This window comes from Oncorhynchus mykiss, chromosome 23, assembly GCF_057628025.1.
Source record: "Oncorhynchus mykiss isolate SJ-2025 chromosome 23, ASM5762802v1, whole genome shotgun sequence".
In the NCBI taxonomy this organism is placed as follows: domain Eukaryota; kingdom Metazoa; phylum Chordata; class Actinopteri; order Salmoniformes; family Salmonidae; genus Oncorhynchus; species Oncorhynchus mykiss.
The window spans coordinates 44295217-44308433 of NC_143044.1; the positions used below are offsets into that span (position 1 = coordinate 44295217).

At 41.6% G+C, this 13217-nt stretch overlaps 1 protein-coding gene across 2 annotated transcripts; it reads right to left on the bottom strand.

Annotated features, from left to right (window-relative positions):
- Positions 1-200: 200 nt before the first annotated feature.
- LOC110502964 (protein phosphatase 1G) lies at positions 201-6564 on the bottom strand. 2 transcript variants are annotated; one of them, XM_021581312.3, is made up of 11 exons: positions 6449-6564; positions 5910-6053; positions 4607-4676; positions 4385-4470; positions 3379-3508; positions 2771-3204; positions 2345-2452; positions 1878-2112; positions 1599-1728; positions 1376-1475; positions 201-1253 (listed from the first exon to the last, which is right to left on the bottom strand). In XM_021581312.3, exons 2-11 carry the CDS (start codon positions 6018-6020, stop codon positions 1065-1067), a joined length of 1593 nt encoding a protein of 530 aa, XP_021436987.1. In that variant the 5' UTR covers positions 6021-6053; positions 6449-6564; the 3' UTR covers positions 201-1064. The 2 variants fall into 2 exon arrangements, with proteins under 2 accessions (XP_021436987.1, XP_021436988.1); XM_021581313.3 differs by having other exon boundaries at positions 6221-6459.
- Positions 6565-13217: the final 6653 nt, after the last annotated feature.

Genomic DNA, 13217 nt, shown 5'->3' on the forward strand with positions numbered 1-13217 from the left:
GAACAGTAGTTCCAACTAGCCTGTGTACCAGTCAGTTTGTGCTTTCATTCCACTCCTTGACGGCATAGAATGATCACATAAACAGGCTAGTTACAAACCATTTATTTTTTAGGTATGAAACTATTGGCATCATGCTTTAGTGCTTTGCTACATGATTGTGCAACCTTGCCATATCCATCACTGATTAAATAGAAACAAAATTACAGGTTTGTCAACTTTATTGATTTAGGGAGGGAAAAAAATATTCATGTGATTGTTCATGTGGAACTCACAATGTTCTCTGAAAGTAATAAATGTACTAAAATATATTTTAGTATCCCTTTAACTGAGTGGACCTTTTAGTCCAGCATAAAACAGATTAAGTGGAGCTTCTGTCCCTTGAATAGTTTACTAACAAAAGCATTTGCTAAACCTGGACCAAAATCGAGTAATGCGAAATTCAAGGCATAGTTAGAGAAACCAAGGTAGGATGTGCAAACCAAGGTATGAGATACATTTAAATAGCAAGTGGCCTTAACTCAGCAGGTTGGCTAAGTTCCGGGAATCAGTGAGTGCAAGGAATGTAAAATGTATTCATTAAAATACAGCTAGTATAAAATGTTACATGAATTGAATCATTTTATATGTTTAAATCTTTTAACTGTTGAGTAGTTTCTTAGTGTTCTGTCAGAGGACACGTGCCCAATGCAAACAGGGATTGTCCTGGTAAAGTAGACAAGATGTCACTCATCACATTTAAAATGTATTTGTAATTACAATGGTGTCAGAAGTATGCACCAAATGTCACATTGATCCATAATTAAAGAAATGCATTTATTTAATGAACAAGTATATACATAAAGGGCGTGGTGACAAACAGTACACTAGGAGTCACATTTCCAATGGGGCAGATAAGCAAAATCAACTACACACCAAGAAAATGTTTTTCTGTTTTCCATTTATTCTTGTATCTTGGGACATTAACTAAAACTCATCCTATTCCAGAGACCACTGTCTTTAAAAGTTTCCAGAGAAAAAGTCCTGGCTTGTGAAAAGGACTGGAGCTATTCTACTTGTTGGCAGTTCTATTCGCTTTTTGACTTCTTGCTGTCATTCCCGTTCTTCTCTGGGATAATCTCTTCAGGCTTTCTCTTATTGGTGATGTCGGCCATGCTGTTGCCAGGGTGAGCGCCGAACGTGATGATGATGCAGGTCATGTTGTCACAGCCTGTACCATCTCCAGACGTATCAGGTGCAAGGCAATGGTCAAGTAGCTACGGAGACCAAATAAAAAGTTCATAGTTCATTGTTAAAGAATGAAAAATGTTATGCATACAGGTGGACAGACTGATGGATCAAGTAAAAAAATATATATTAAAAAAGCTATATCTCTTACCTCTTCAACAATGGAGGACAGAGGCCTGGCAACGCCACTGGCATCAGGCTTTATTTTCTGACTGACAAAGTCCACAACATCCTGACTGCTCATGACATTCCTGTTGATGACACTCATTAAGGAGCAATTCAGAGGTGGTTCCATTTCACAAATTGATTATTGAAGTACGGCCTAATTTAAGAGAAAACATTACTATAAAACGCTAGTATCAAACAAGCTGTACCAGATTCCGTCGCATGCAATGACCATGAAGTCATGCTCCGGGTTGAGGGTGAGCACTTTGACGTCAGGCATTGAGGAGATCATCTGCTCCTCTGGGCCAAGGGCCTTGTTTCGTTTGTAAAAGTGATCGCCTGAAAACACAACAAAGGCCATTCAGTTATGTCCTTTCAGTCTGATGCCCGTTCTTCAACAGCAAGGCCATTCTTTACTGGAAACTATGCCTGATATTTCAATCGAAACACCAATGCCAGGGCTAGGATATGCAGGAGGATCCATTTACCGATGGCCCTGGAGAGGTTGAGTCCTCCGTTGACGCGGCCGTCCATGGTGACCTTTCCCCCAGCATTCTTTATCCTGGCCAGCTCCAGCTCATCCTCTGGCTTGTGGTCGTAGGACATGTCTATGGCCTTGCCCTTCTCAGACACCACACAGCGGGAGTCCCCGGCGTTTGCTACAATCAGCTGTTTCCCTCTGATCAGAGCCACCACCGCTGTAGTGCCACTGTCTGAGCCAGGCTAGGAGAGGTAGAGACACAGAGCTCTTATCGGAGAATAGCCGCCTTCAGTTTAATCCAGGTCAAAACACAAAGGCAGGATAGAATGTTGCATTAGTGAGACAAAAAGTGACCACTACTCCAGATAGACATGAATAGCCCCATTACAACAACCAGGGCTACTCAGGCTCTCCATTCAGGTTTATGTTTCCTTCAGGGTTATGGCAGGATCTAAATTAAGCTGTGTATTCTACCTCTTCTTTTCCATCCATTCCGGGGTAGCACATCTCTTCCTCCTCATCCTCTCCCTCTTCAGTGTCTTCCTCTTCATCATCACTGCTTTCACCTTCCTCACTGCCATCCTGTAGAAACATAATTACATCATTAACCCACATACGATTCTTTCAAAAAAGTATAAAAAGCTTAAGACTGTTTAATTGTTCAAATCCAGTGGGGGAAATCAGATCCAGCAGAGGTGACCAACCCTCCTCCTGGAGAGCAGTCCTTCTGCAGGCATTTTCTCCAACCAGAATCTCAGACAATAGCTGCTCACCAGGACGATGATTATCTTAACCAGGTGAGTAAGAACCGTTGGCAAAAGCCTACACACCCAGTAGCTCTTCAGGTAGAGGGTTGGCCAGAGTTACAGTAATTCCTGAAGGCTTGTTCTTCCACCTCACCTCCTCTTCACTTCCCTCATCTTCCTCTTCCCCCGACTCGTCACTGTCCTCAAAGAACTTGGAGCTGGTATCTCCCGGAGCCGGGGCCGCTGACGAAGAGCAAGAAGGCCCGGTGTCCTTCTCTCCTTCACAGGACCCTGCTGCTCCTGTCGCTGAAGAGCTGTCCGCTCCTGCTCTCCTGCAGGCCCGCAGCTTGGAAAATCCTGCACCACCACCAGCCTTGGCCTTCCCATTGCTGTCCATCTCACCCTCCACTTCTCCATTGATGCCCTTCTCCCCATAGGAATGTGGTTCACCTTCCCCAGACTCTTTATTGTCCTCCGGACAGAGCTTCTTGTTTTTGAGTGCATTGCGGCTCTGTCCGTAGCGAACGAGCAGCTCTTCAATGGTCAAGGTGGCCTCTTCATGCAAAAGTTCTGCCTCCTCATTGTCCACTAACAGAGGGAAAAGAACACACGGGTTTGAATTACAAATAATTTGTTTTGAATAATGGTTTATGATTCCAGCCACAGGAATGTCTAACTACATATGAAGCATTTTGCTACACCTGCTAAACACGCATGTGACCAATAATTTGACTAGATCTTGGGCAGTTGGAGTCTACTCACAATCATCTTCTTCAGCAACTTTTTCATTTGGTGCTTCCTCTTGTGGGCGGCCAGCGATCTGAACAAGCTCTTTGATCACTTCCTCTGTGGTCACCCTGCTATCAATTGCCAGAAATGCATCCTCCAAAGCCTGAAACACATCGACATGCATCCACCCAGTAAGACAATGTATGCTCCTATGGAGGAAAGTTTGACAAAGAGCACAAGATCTACAACCAAAATTGGTACTCACTTTAATATCGTTTAAAGATGCAATATTGCAGAAATTGCTCCACCATTTCCTAGTTGCTTAAATTCTAATAGTTTGCCTAGTTTCAGTTTGTGACAGCACAAGCAGTCATTGTGTAGAAAATCATTGTACCGTCTAAACCGCTGTGAAATATATTTTCCATAACCAAAAATCTAGTATATTTACAGCTGATGGACAAAAGCAGCAACAACAAAACTTTACGGGAAGCATAGAAATAGAGCACATAGAACATACACCGCATCGACTTGCTTTCAATGACTGACATTCTATAAAAACACATTTCTACGCATATTTCAAATAAAATTGTATTTGTTACACGCGCCGAATACAACAGGTATAGATAGACCTTACCGTGAAATGCTTTCTTACAAGCCCTTAACCAACAATGCAGTTCAAGAAATAAAGAAAATATTTACTAAACAAACTAAAGTAAAAAATATTTTGGTCATGTCACCCAAAATGTTACATTGTAGCTTTAAGGGTTCCCAAAATGCATTATTTATTGGTAGGCCTGCTTAATTGTTACATATCCAACAGAAGGTAGCCTAGTGGTTAGACCTTTGGGCCAGTAACTGAAAGGTTGTTGATCAAATCCCCGGACTGACAGGGTAAAAATCTGCCCCTGAACAAGGCAATTAACCCACTGTTCCCCAAAGCAACTGATTTGCTTAGTTAAATGAAGGTTAAATTGTATTTTTTAAACTGCCCATGTCAAAAGGATTCCTTTCCCTAGCCCAAATGAATTCTTCCACTCACCTTTTGCAGTTTGCCATCTTTGTAAGCCTTTTGTTCTTTAATGGTATCAGGTAGGTACTTGGAACAGTACAATGCAACTTCCTCACCTGTGAAGGCAAAAGCATTTTAAGTAATGATTCATTTAAGTAAAGTAACTAGCTTAATAGTCTCCGGTATTAACAAAAACAAGGTTGTGGTATGCTCAAAAAAGTTGATCTTAGGGATAGTAAGAATACACAGTACCTCCATGTCCATCATACACAGAAAACATGGCTGTTTCATCATCCAGTTCTAAAATGCAGTTGTGAGCATCCTGTTGCAAGAAACAAAAACATTTTACTCTCATGGAATGCCAAATTCCCAATCTGATCCTCATCATACCAAATCAGTGGTGTAAAGTACTTAAGTAAAAATACTTTAAAAGTACTGAATTTGTTTTTTGGGGGTTAATTTACTACATTCCTAAAGAAATTTAACTTTTTACTCCATAAATTCTCTGACACCCAAAAGTACTTGTTATATTTTGAATGCTTAGCAGGACTGGAAAACAGTCAAATTCACACACTTATGAACCGAACATCCCTGGTCATCACTACTGCCTCTGATCTGGCGGACTCACTAAACACAAACACTTTGGTTGTAAATTATGACAGAGTGTGCCCCTGGCTTTCAGCCCCTTTCTGTAAATAAAAAAAGAAAATGGTGCCACCTGGTTTGCTTAATATAAGCAATTTGAAATGATTTACACTTTTACTTTTGATACTAGGGTATATTTTAAACCAAATACGTTTACTCAAGTAGCATTTTACTGGGTGACTTACTTTTGTCATTTTCTATTAATGTATCTTTACTTTTACTGAAGTTTGACAGTTGGGTAGTTCTTCCACCACTGTACCTAATCATCACCAGCTTCCAATTGACTCAATCATCCCCCTACCTCTCTCCGGTAACTATTCCCCAAGTAGTTGCTGTAAATGAGAATGTGTCAGTCAACTTACCTGGTAAAATAAATAGACACATTTTGAGCCTTCCATCGGATTTTATAAATCATTAAATCAGACTAGTGCCATTTGAATGTGAAAATGTAATGGGATGCATTTGTTGGTACAGTCTTAATGGTATGCACATCGTACAGACGTGGCTTTAAAGGGGAACATACCAAATCAAATTTAGCGTGGAATCTCCATATCAGTACATGCAGGAACGTTAGCTACATAGCTAGCTAGTTAGCTTTGTAGCTAGCTAACAATTTAGCTACCCAGCTAACGATAGCTAGAAACAAAGTATTCCTGCACAACAACGTTGAGTTTCATATCTAAGCCTCTGACACATGAATGGTTGGAATCATATAGCTAGTTACCTAAGATGCCAAACGTTAAAGTTATATAAGGACTACCTATCCCTTACAGCCAGTTAGATAAAGCTTTTTATTGCCGTCTAAACCAAATCATGTCATTCGCATTTTTGCTAGGTGGTAACTAGACAACATTGGCAAAGAACTACTGATGAATCCAATCCAACAAGCAATGTCTTTAGATCATCTTACCTCCATAGAGACACGCCAGCCCTGCATGGCTGCAAAGCCGAAGCTCATCTTTTGGTTTCCACCATTGGAAGAGGACTTCACTGTGTTGGGTTGCGACAAGTAAGCTCCCATGATGTAGCCACCAACAAAACAGTGGGTTTCAATCTGGTTGGTGTTGGAAAATCCGATTTAACGTTAGCAGGACACAAACATGGTGATCAATTCAATTACACAGATGCTCCAACTTCATCTTACAATTCCTTATATCATACAGTGGAGTATAAACATTGCAATTGTCGCAAAGGGCTTCCTTATTATTATTGATAGCTAACCTTGGCTAGGCTAACAAACGAACTTAGCTAGCTACAGTTGTTACTCGCAAACGAGCCATTTCCATTACAGAGAAGCCAAATGGAAAACTTCAAACACCATCAACCGGAAGATTATAGTTGCTATCAAAACATTTCTGGCCTGTGAGTCACAATTTGAACATTGTACGGGAAAATACAAGCACGTGTACTGCAAACGTTAACAACATAGCTAGCTAGCTATAAACATACCTCTCAAAAAGAACGGGAGACATAAAGGAAGCGGAAACGCTGTGATGAATGAGAAACACGCATGCCTATTTGTGAGCAGGGGCGTTCAGAAAGGGTCGGTTCAGAAAGTGCGCCAAAACTTTATCTGCAATGAACGAAGATGTCCATGTGGTGTCGCCAAAGCCACCGATTCTAGTGTGGCCAACAAATGTGGGAGTAGATCCCTATTTCCCAGTGGTGTAATGTACTTACGTAAAAAATACTTTAAAGTAGGTGTTTGGGGTATCTGCACTTTACTTTGTCATTTATATTTTTGACAACTTTAACTTTTACTTCAATAAATTCCTAAACAAAATGATGGTAATTTTACTCCATACATTTCCCTGACACCCAAAAGTACTCGTTGCATTTTAAATGATAAGCAGGACAGGAAAATGGTCTAATTCACACACTTATCAAGAGAACATCCCTGGTCATTCCTACTGCCTATGATCTGATGGACTCACTAAACACATGCTTCATCTGTAAATTATGTGAGTGTTGGAGTGTGTCCCTGGCTACCAGTAAATAAATAAAAACTACAAAATGTGGCCACCTGCTTTGCTTAATATAAAGAATTTGAAATTATTTTCACTTGTACTTTTCCTTTTGATACTTAAGTATATTTGAGCAATTACATTTACTTTTGACACTTAAGTTTATTTAAAACCAAATACTTTTAGACTTCCACTTTTACATGAGTCATTTTCTATGAAGGTATCTTTACTTTTACTCAAGTATGACAATTGGGTACTTTTTCCACCACTGCTATTTCCTTTGCTCGTTTCTTTTACTTTTAACATAAAGTTATTTCATCGGTAGACATGAGAGAGAGGCTAAATACGCAATCAGTGGTGTAGTGGAGGGTTTACGCAGGTATACGTTGTATACCCACATATTTTTCAATGGGCATTGTGTATAGGCCTGCTAACTTCTTTATCCCCACGATGCATATCAAAGTAGTGTAGCGGAAGTAGGCTATACGCCATATGAATTAATAAAGCTGATGGAGCAGATCAGGGCCTGGTTTCTCGATGGCATGGAACACTTACGAGTGTTAACGATGTATCTTTCCTACAACCGCTGAAGATGTAGGCCTAACATGCATTTCCCAAAACACCACACAAAAATAATGTTCGCTAAGTGCTAGTTGGAGCATGTGTAGATAGGGCTGCTGATAGGATTGAAATGAAGGCTCTCTGATCAGCTTTCTCCATTCAAATCTTACCTTAACATTATAATTATTTCACAATACTGACGAGACCTAGAGAGATTTTACCACCCATGACTGCAAATACTGAGGCTGCTTATTATGAAGCTTATCCAATGAAAATGCACAAAATGACTAATTTGGCACATCATTGCGCACGTTAGGCTACACATCATGAAATATATTGAGACAAGTTTCAGATAGAGCCTACAAGAAGCAAAGTATAAGTCAATTGATTGATTATGACGTGTTTCAATATGATTGAAATAGGCTATATAGCCTAGGGTACTGTTTATATTTTAAGGCTAGGTTCATCATTAAAACCTTTATAGGAGCATCGTTAATCTCCGAGCTGTTTCCCAAAACCATCCTTCTTAAAGTTGCGCTTGAAAACGATAAAATCTAACACCCGCTTCAGACCACTGGTAGAACAGCAAAGTGCTTTGTTAGATTTGACCACTGATAACTTCAGAACAAAGTTGACTACAGAAACAACATTGCCAATGTCTTTACAATTGATACAAACAAGCCACATATATAAAAAAAGCTTCAAATGAAAATCGCGAAGACTGCATGACTGCATTGAATGTTTAGCTTAAAATGTTGATGAACTATTATTTATTCACATTTAAGGAGCAACAATGTGCTCATGGCGGTAATGCAACTTGAGGGAAACATGTTCTAAAATGTGCACCATACATGCGAGAGGTTTCATGGACAGATTTGGAAATACCCATTAGAAATTTAGAAAGAGGGGAGATCTAAAGATGCAATAACTATCATGGGATGCTAACATGAGTAGGATAATTGCTTTGGCTGCTAGACAATGAAAGAAAGTTGAAAGAAAACCAATAGAACAGAATGCATATAAGGAAGTCATTATAATATAATTGCCTCCAAGTTTCTATGGTGGAATTTTGGCTATAGGCTACTTTGAAGCAAAGTAAGACAAGTAAAATGTTTAGGTTTCAAACAATTGAGGAACAGGAAAAATATAGCAATGCTAATGATAGGCCTAACCATCTTCTGGTAGATAGAAAGGCTTTCCCAGTAAACTTCTCAATTAAATGTTAACTAGCTATAAAGTAGCCTATTCCTATCTAGCATAAAGATATTATGATTATTTGCTTCAATCCAGCGGCCATTTTTTTACTCAGTTGACAGCCTCATTTATCTGTTTCAATAGTAGGCCTACTGTTAGCCTACTTGCACAGTACAGTTTGGGTTGGCATTACTGTGAAAGACCAATATGGGATTTATAATTTTAGGTAATTCAGAGTGTTTGTCACTGTTCTCAAATAATTTTTCTTTCCTTCCCCGGGCGAGCCATTTGGGAAATGTTTTACAAAATTAGAGTATACCCACTTCTTCACTGTACCCAAGCATACATAACAGTCGATGGGGGAAAAAAAATATTTAAAAAAAAAATATTTTTAGTGCCAATATCTTGTCCTCTGCTGTCAGTATTGCTCCTATTGTTTAGTCTAATGATTCTGACTCCCGTTTTCTTGTAACTCTGTAATACTATTACAACATTTGAGATTCCCCTTCTCTCGGGGTAGATTGTTCTGTCCTGGGAACAGGAACAGAGTTATTGGAGCTTGAAAGGGTTGCCTAGTTCATCATTAAACACAAGGGGGGAGACACACACCAGTGCTAATATACGTTTGTCAGAGTCAAGATGACTATACTGAACAGGTTGAATCTTATGGTAAAATAAAGTTGATGGGTCTCTGTAGGCTTACCTTATCATTGATCGATATACTGTAGCAGGTGGCACATATAACTCACAGATTTACACAGAAAAGGCTGAGTTGATCTGGACCCAGTGTGCTTTACCATGGGTCAAAGTTTAGCATAGGTATTTAAAGACCATTGTTTTATCTCTCGGCAAGAACAACACAAAGTTTTAAACATGGAATGCATGTGTGGTTAGTTTTATAAAAGTACGTATATAATCTTATAAATGGTCCTGTAACTTATACTAATTGTCTAAACGTAAGACACAGTGTAACTTGATGTGGAAATTATTGTTGACGATTGACAACAGTTGATGATTGACGTCCTAGAAAGTGAATCTAGAAAGTGAGGACCAAAAACCAACAACCCCCCCCCCCCCCCCCCAAAAAAAAAACAGCAGTTGTTTACCCCCAAAGTCTTCTAAAGAGAGTTGTCCCTGATGTAGGTTGAAAAATGGGGGTCCCTGCTGTGATTAAGATTTGGAAAGGGGCCTGTCCAGATGGAGAGGTGTGATTCTCTGAGAACCTCTCTTTCTCTCTCAATATCAATTTAACAGGTTTTATTGGCATGGAAAACATATGTTTACATTGCCAAAGCAAGTGAAATAGTTAAACAAAAGTGAAATAAACAATAAAACATTTCACTCACAAAAGTTCCAAAATAATAGCCATTTCAAATGTAATATTATGTCTATATACAGTGTTGTAATAATATGCAGTTAAAGTACAAAAGGGAAAGTAAATAAACACAAATATAGGTTGTATTTACAATGGTGTTTGTTCCTCACTGGTTGCCTTTTCTTGGGGCAACATCTCACAAATCTTGCTGCTGTGATGGCACACTGTGATATTTCACCCAATAGATCTGTGAGTTTATCAAATTTGATTTGTTTTCTAAATCTTTGTGGGTCTGTGTAATTCGATAGAAATATGTGTCTCTAATATGGTCATACATTTGTCAGGAGGTTAGGAAGTGCAGCTCAGATTCCACCTCATTTTGTGAGCAGTGTGCACATAGCCTGTCTTCTTTTGAGAGCCAGGTCTGCCTTAGGCGACCTTTTTCAATAGCAATGCTATTCTCACTTAGTCTGTACATAGTCAAAGATTTCCTTAAGTTTGGGTCAGTCATAGTGGTCAGGTATTCTGTCACTGTGTTCTCTCTGTTTAGGGCCAAATAGCATTCTAGTTTGCTCGTTTTTTTTGTAAATTCTTTCCATTGTCTCAAGTAATTATCTTTGTGTTTTCTCATGATTTGTTTGGGTCTAATTGTGTTGCTCTCCTGGGGCTCTGTGGGGTCTGTTTGTGTTTGTGAACAGGGCCCCAGGATCAGCTTGCTTAGGGGGCTCTTCTCCAGGTTAATTTCTCTGTAGGTGATGGCTTTGTTATGGAAGGTTTGAGAATCGCTTCCTTTTAGGAGGTTGAAGAATTGAACGACTATTTTCTGGATTTTGACCATTAGCAGGTATCAGCCTAATTCTGCTCTGCATGCGTTATTTGGTGTTTTACGTAGAGTCTCAATTTGGTGTTTGTCACATTTTGTGAATTCTTGGTTGGTGACTCCAGAACTCACAACCACAAAGGCAAAAAGGGTTCTATAACTGATTCAAGTATTTTTAGCCAGATCCTAATTGGTATGTTGAAGTTTATTTTTTATTTTTTTTGTGGAAAAGTTTTATTGACACATTTCCTTTAAAAACAGCTCATACATTTTTTACATCATTGATACACATAAAAACGGCAACAAAGCATAAAACACAGCATTTGAAAGTTACATTTAAATTTGTTAAAAAGCACGTTGTTAAAACCAATGAAAACAACCATGGATAAAAGTACTTTCCTTGTAAAAACATCAAATCTGTAAAAGCCATTTAAAATGTGTACTAATGATCTAACAAAGGTAAAACATTTTTAAGACATGAAAAAATGTTAAAAAGTCACTTTGTTAAAAGGCTGTCTTCAGTCCCTTGTACAGGAGGGGGGTGAGTCTTTATCAAGCTCACCTCATCCTGCTCTTCTGAATAGATCATCGTCCCGTCCTTCGGGGCCCAGAGGAGATCCCTCCCCTAGGCGCATCGCCCTAGGCGCGGCAGCGCTGTCAGGCCGTGGCCGCCGGGACCTAGGGTGTTGTGGGGGACCCTTCGCCTGGGGTCGAGGCCCCCTTCCTTCCGTACCACCCCAGGGCTTCCGTGGCTACCATGGCCACTGCCTGGGGGGTGGTCTCTACGTTTTTCGCTACCAGCAGGTTACGGGAGGACCACAGTGCTTCCTTCAGGCACGTGAGGGTGGGCCAGAGCTTGGTGAAGGCCTTCGATGGAATGGGCCTTCGGCTCACCCCATACAGCACGAGCTGAGGTGTTAGGTCCTCCCCTGCTGGCAGACACGAGGTGATCAGGGGGCCTGCTTCCTTCCACAGGTCCCTGGCGGCTCTGCACTCCCAGAGCATGTGCCTCACCGACTCTTCTTGGCCGCAGCCTGGTCGGGGGCACGCGGATGTCCTCGCCATGCCCCGTGAGTGCATAACGGCCCTGACCGGGAGGATCTCGTGGGCGACCATCCAGGACAGGTCCCGATGCCGATTCAGGAGAGCAGGATGGGCCACGTTGCGCCAAACCGTTGTGGGCTCACCTATAGCGAGCCCGCGCACTGGACACACTGGTTCCCGATCCTGCACAAGAGAGAGAAGAGAGCGGTGTTTTGTTAAAACCGTGACTATTTCTTTTTCCAGTTTAAAATGTCTTAAAAACTTCTGGAGCTGGACGTAGTGCGGGGGTAGCAGGAAAGCGACTGGGGCTCGCAGGTCGACTGGGATCAGCCTCAGAGTCCTGAGGTAAGATCCCAGCCAGAACCGTGCGAGGGCCTGGGTCTTGTTGTTGACCAGGGAGGTGGCAAGAGTCAGATGTAATGCTGTGTAGCGGCTGCCCAGGAACAAGTAGAGGTCAGGCAAGCCTTTCCCCCCCTTGGACCTGGGCCTCTTGACCACCTCCCTCCTCAGCCTCTCCCACTTGCCTCCCCACAGGAAGTAAAAAAGCGTCCGCTCCAGGTCTAAAATGCTCCTTCGAGGGGGGATAAAAACAGAACTGATTAATAAAAGCACAGGTAAAATCACAGCTTTAATGATTAAAACCTTGCCCTCAAAAGTCAGCTGTCGTAGTCCCCAAAAACCCAGTCTCTGTCTTACCGTCCCCAGGATTCCGCTCCAGTTACCGCTCCCTCCTCCCCCCCGGTCAAACTTTACCCCCAGTACCCTTATGTCCGTCAGTTTAACTGTCAGAGGTAGTCTGGTCAAGTCTGGGTCTGCCCACGGTCCGAAGAATTGGGCCTCTGTCTTGTCTCTGTTCAGTCTCGCCCCAGAGGCTCGTCCGTACCAGTCAGTCCTGTCCAGAGTCCTGTCGACGGATAAAAGGTCGGTACATAAAATGTTGACGTCGTCCATGTAAAAGACGCACTTGGCGGTCATCCCCCCACTCCCCGGGATACCCACCCCACTGATCCCTTGGTCCCTTCTCAAGACCTGTGCCAGTGGTTCAATACAGGCCACGAACAGAAGGGGAGATAACGGACAGCCCTGACGGACGCCGCAGTGTACTCCCACTGCTTTTGACAGATGCCCATTTACAAGGATTTTGCTGGTGATGTCCCCGTACAGCAGTCCCACCCAAGCTAAGAACCTGTCCGGGAAACCCATTTTTTGCAGTACCTTAAAGAGGTACTGGTGCGAGACCCGATCAAAGGCTTTTTCAAAATCTAAATTTAGGACTACAAGCCGCATGTTTCTGTCTCTCGCATAACAGATGGCATCTCG

Excerpts from the sequence above, each read along its gene's own strand:
- LOC110502964 (XM_021581312.3), bottom strand. The coding sequence starts at position 6,020 with ATGGGAGCTTACTTGTCGCAACCCAACACAGTGAAGTCCTCTTCCAAT. Across the intron at positions 4,677-5,909 it reads GCTGGCGTGTCTCTATGGAG|GATGCTCACAACTGCATTTT; the intron begins GTAAGATGATCT and ends TTCTTGCAACAG. Across the intron at positions 2,113-2,344 it reads GAATGGATGGAAAAGAAGAG|CCTGGCTCAGACAGTGGCAC; the intron begins GTAGAATACACA and ends TACCTCTCCTAG.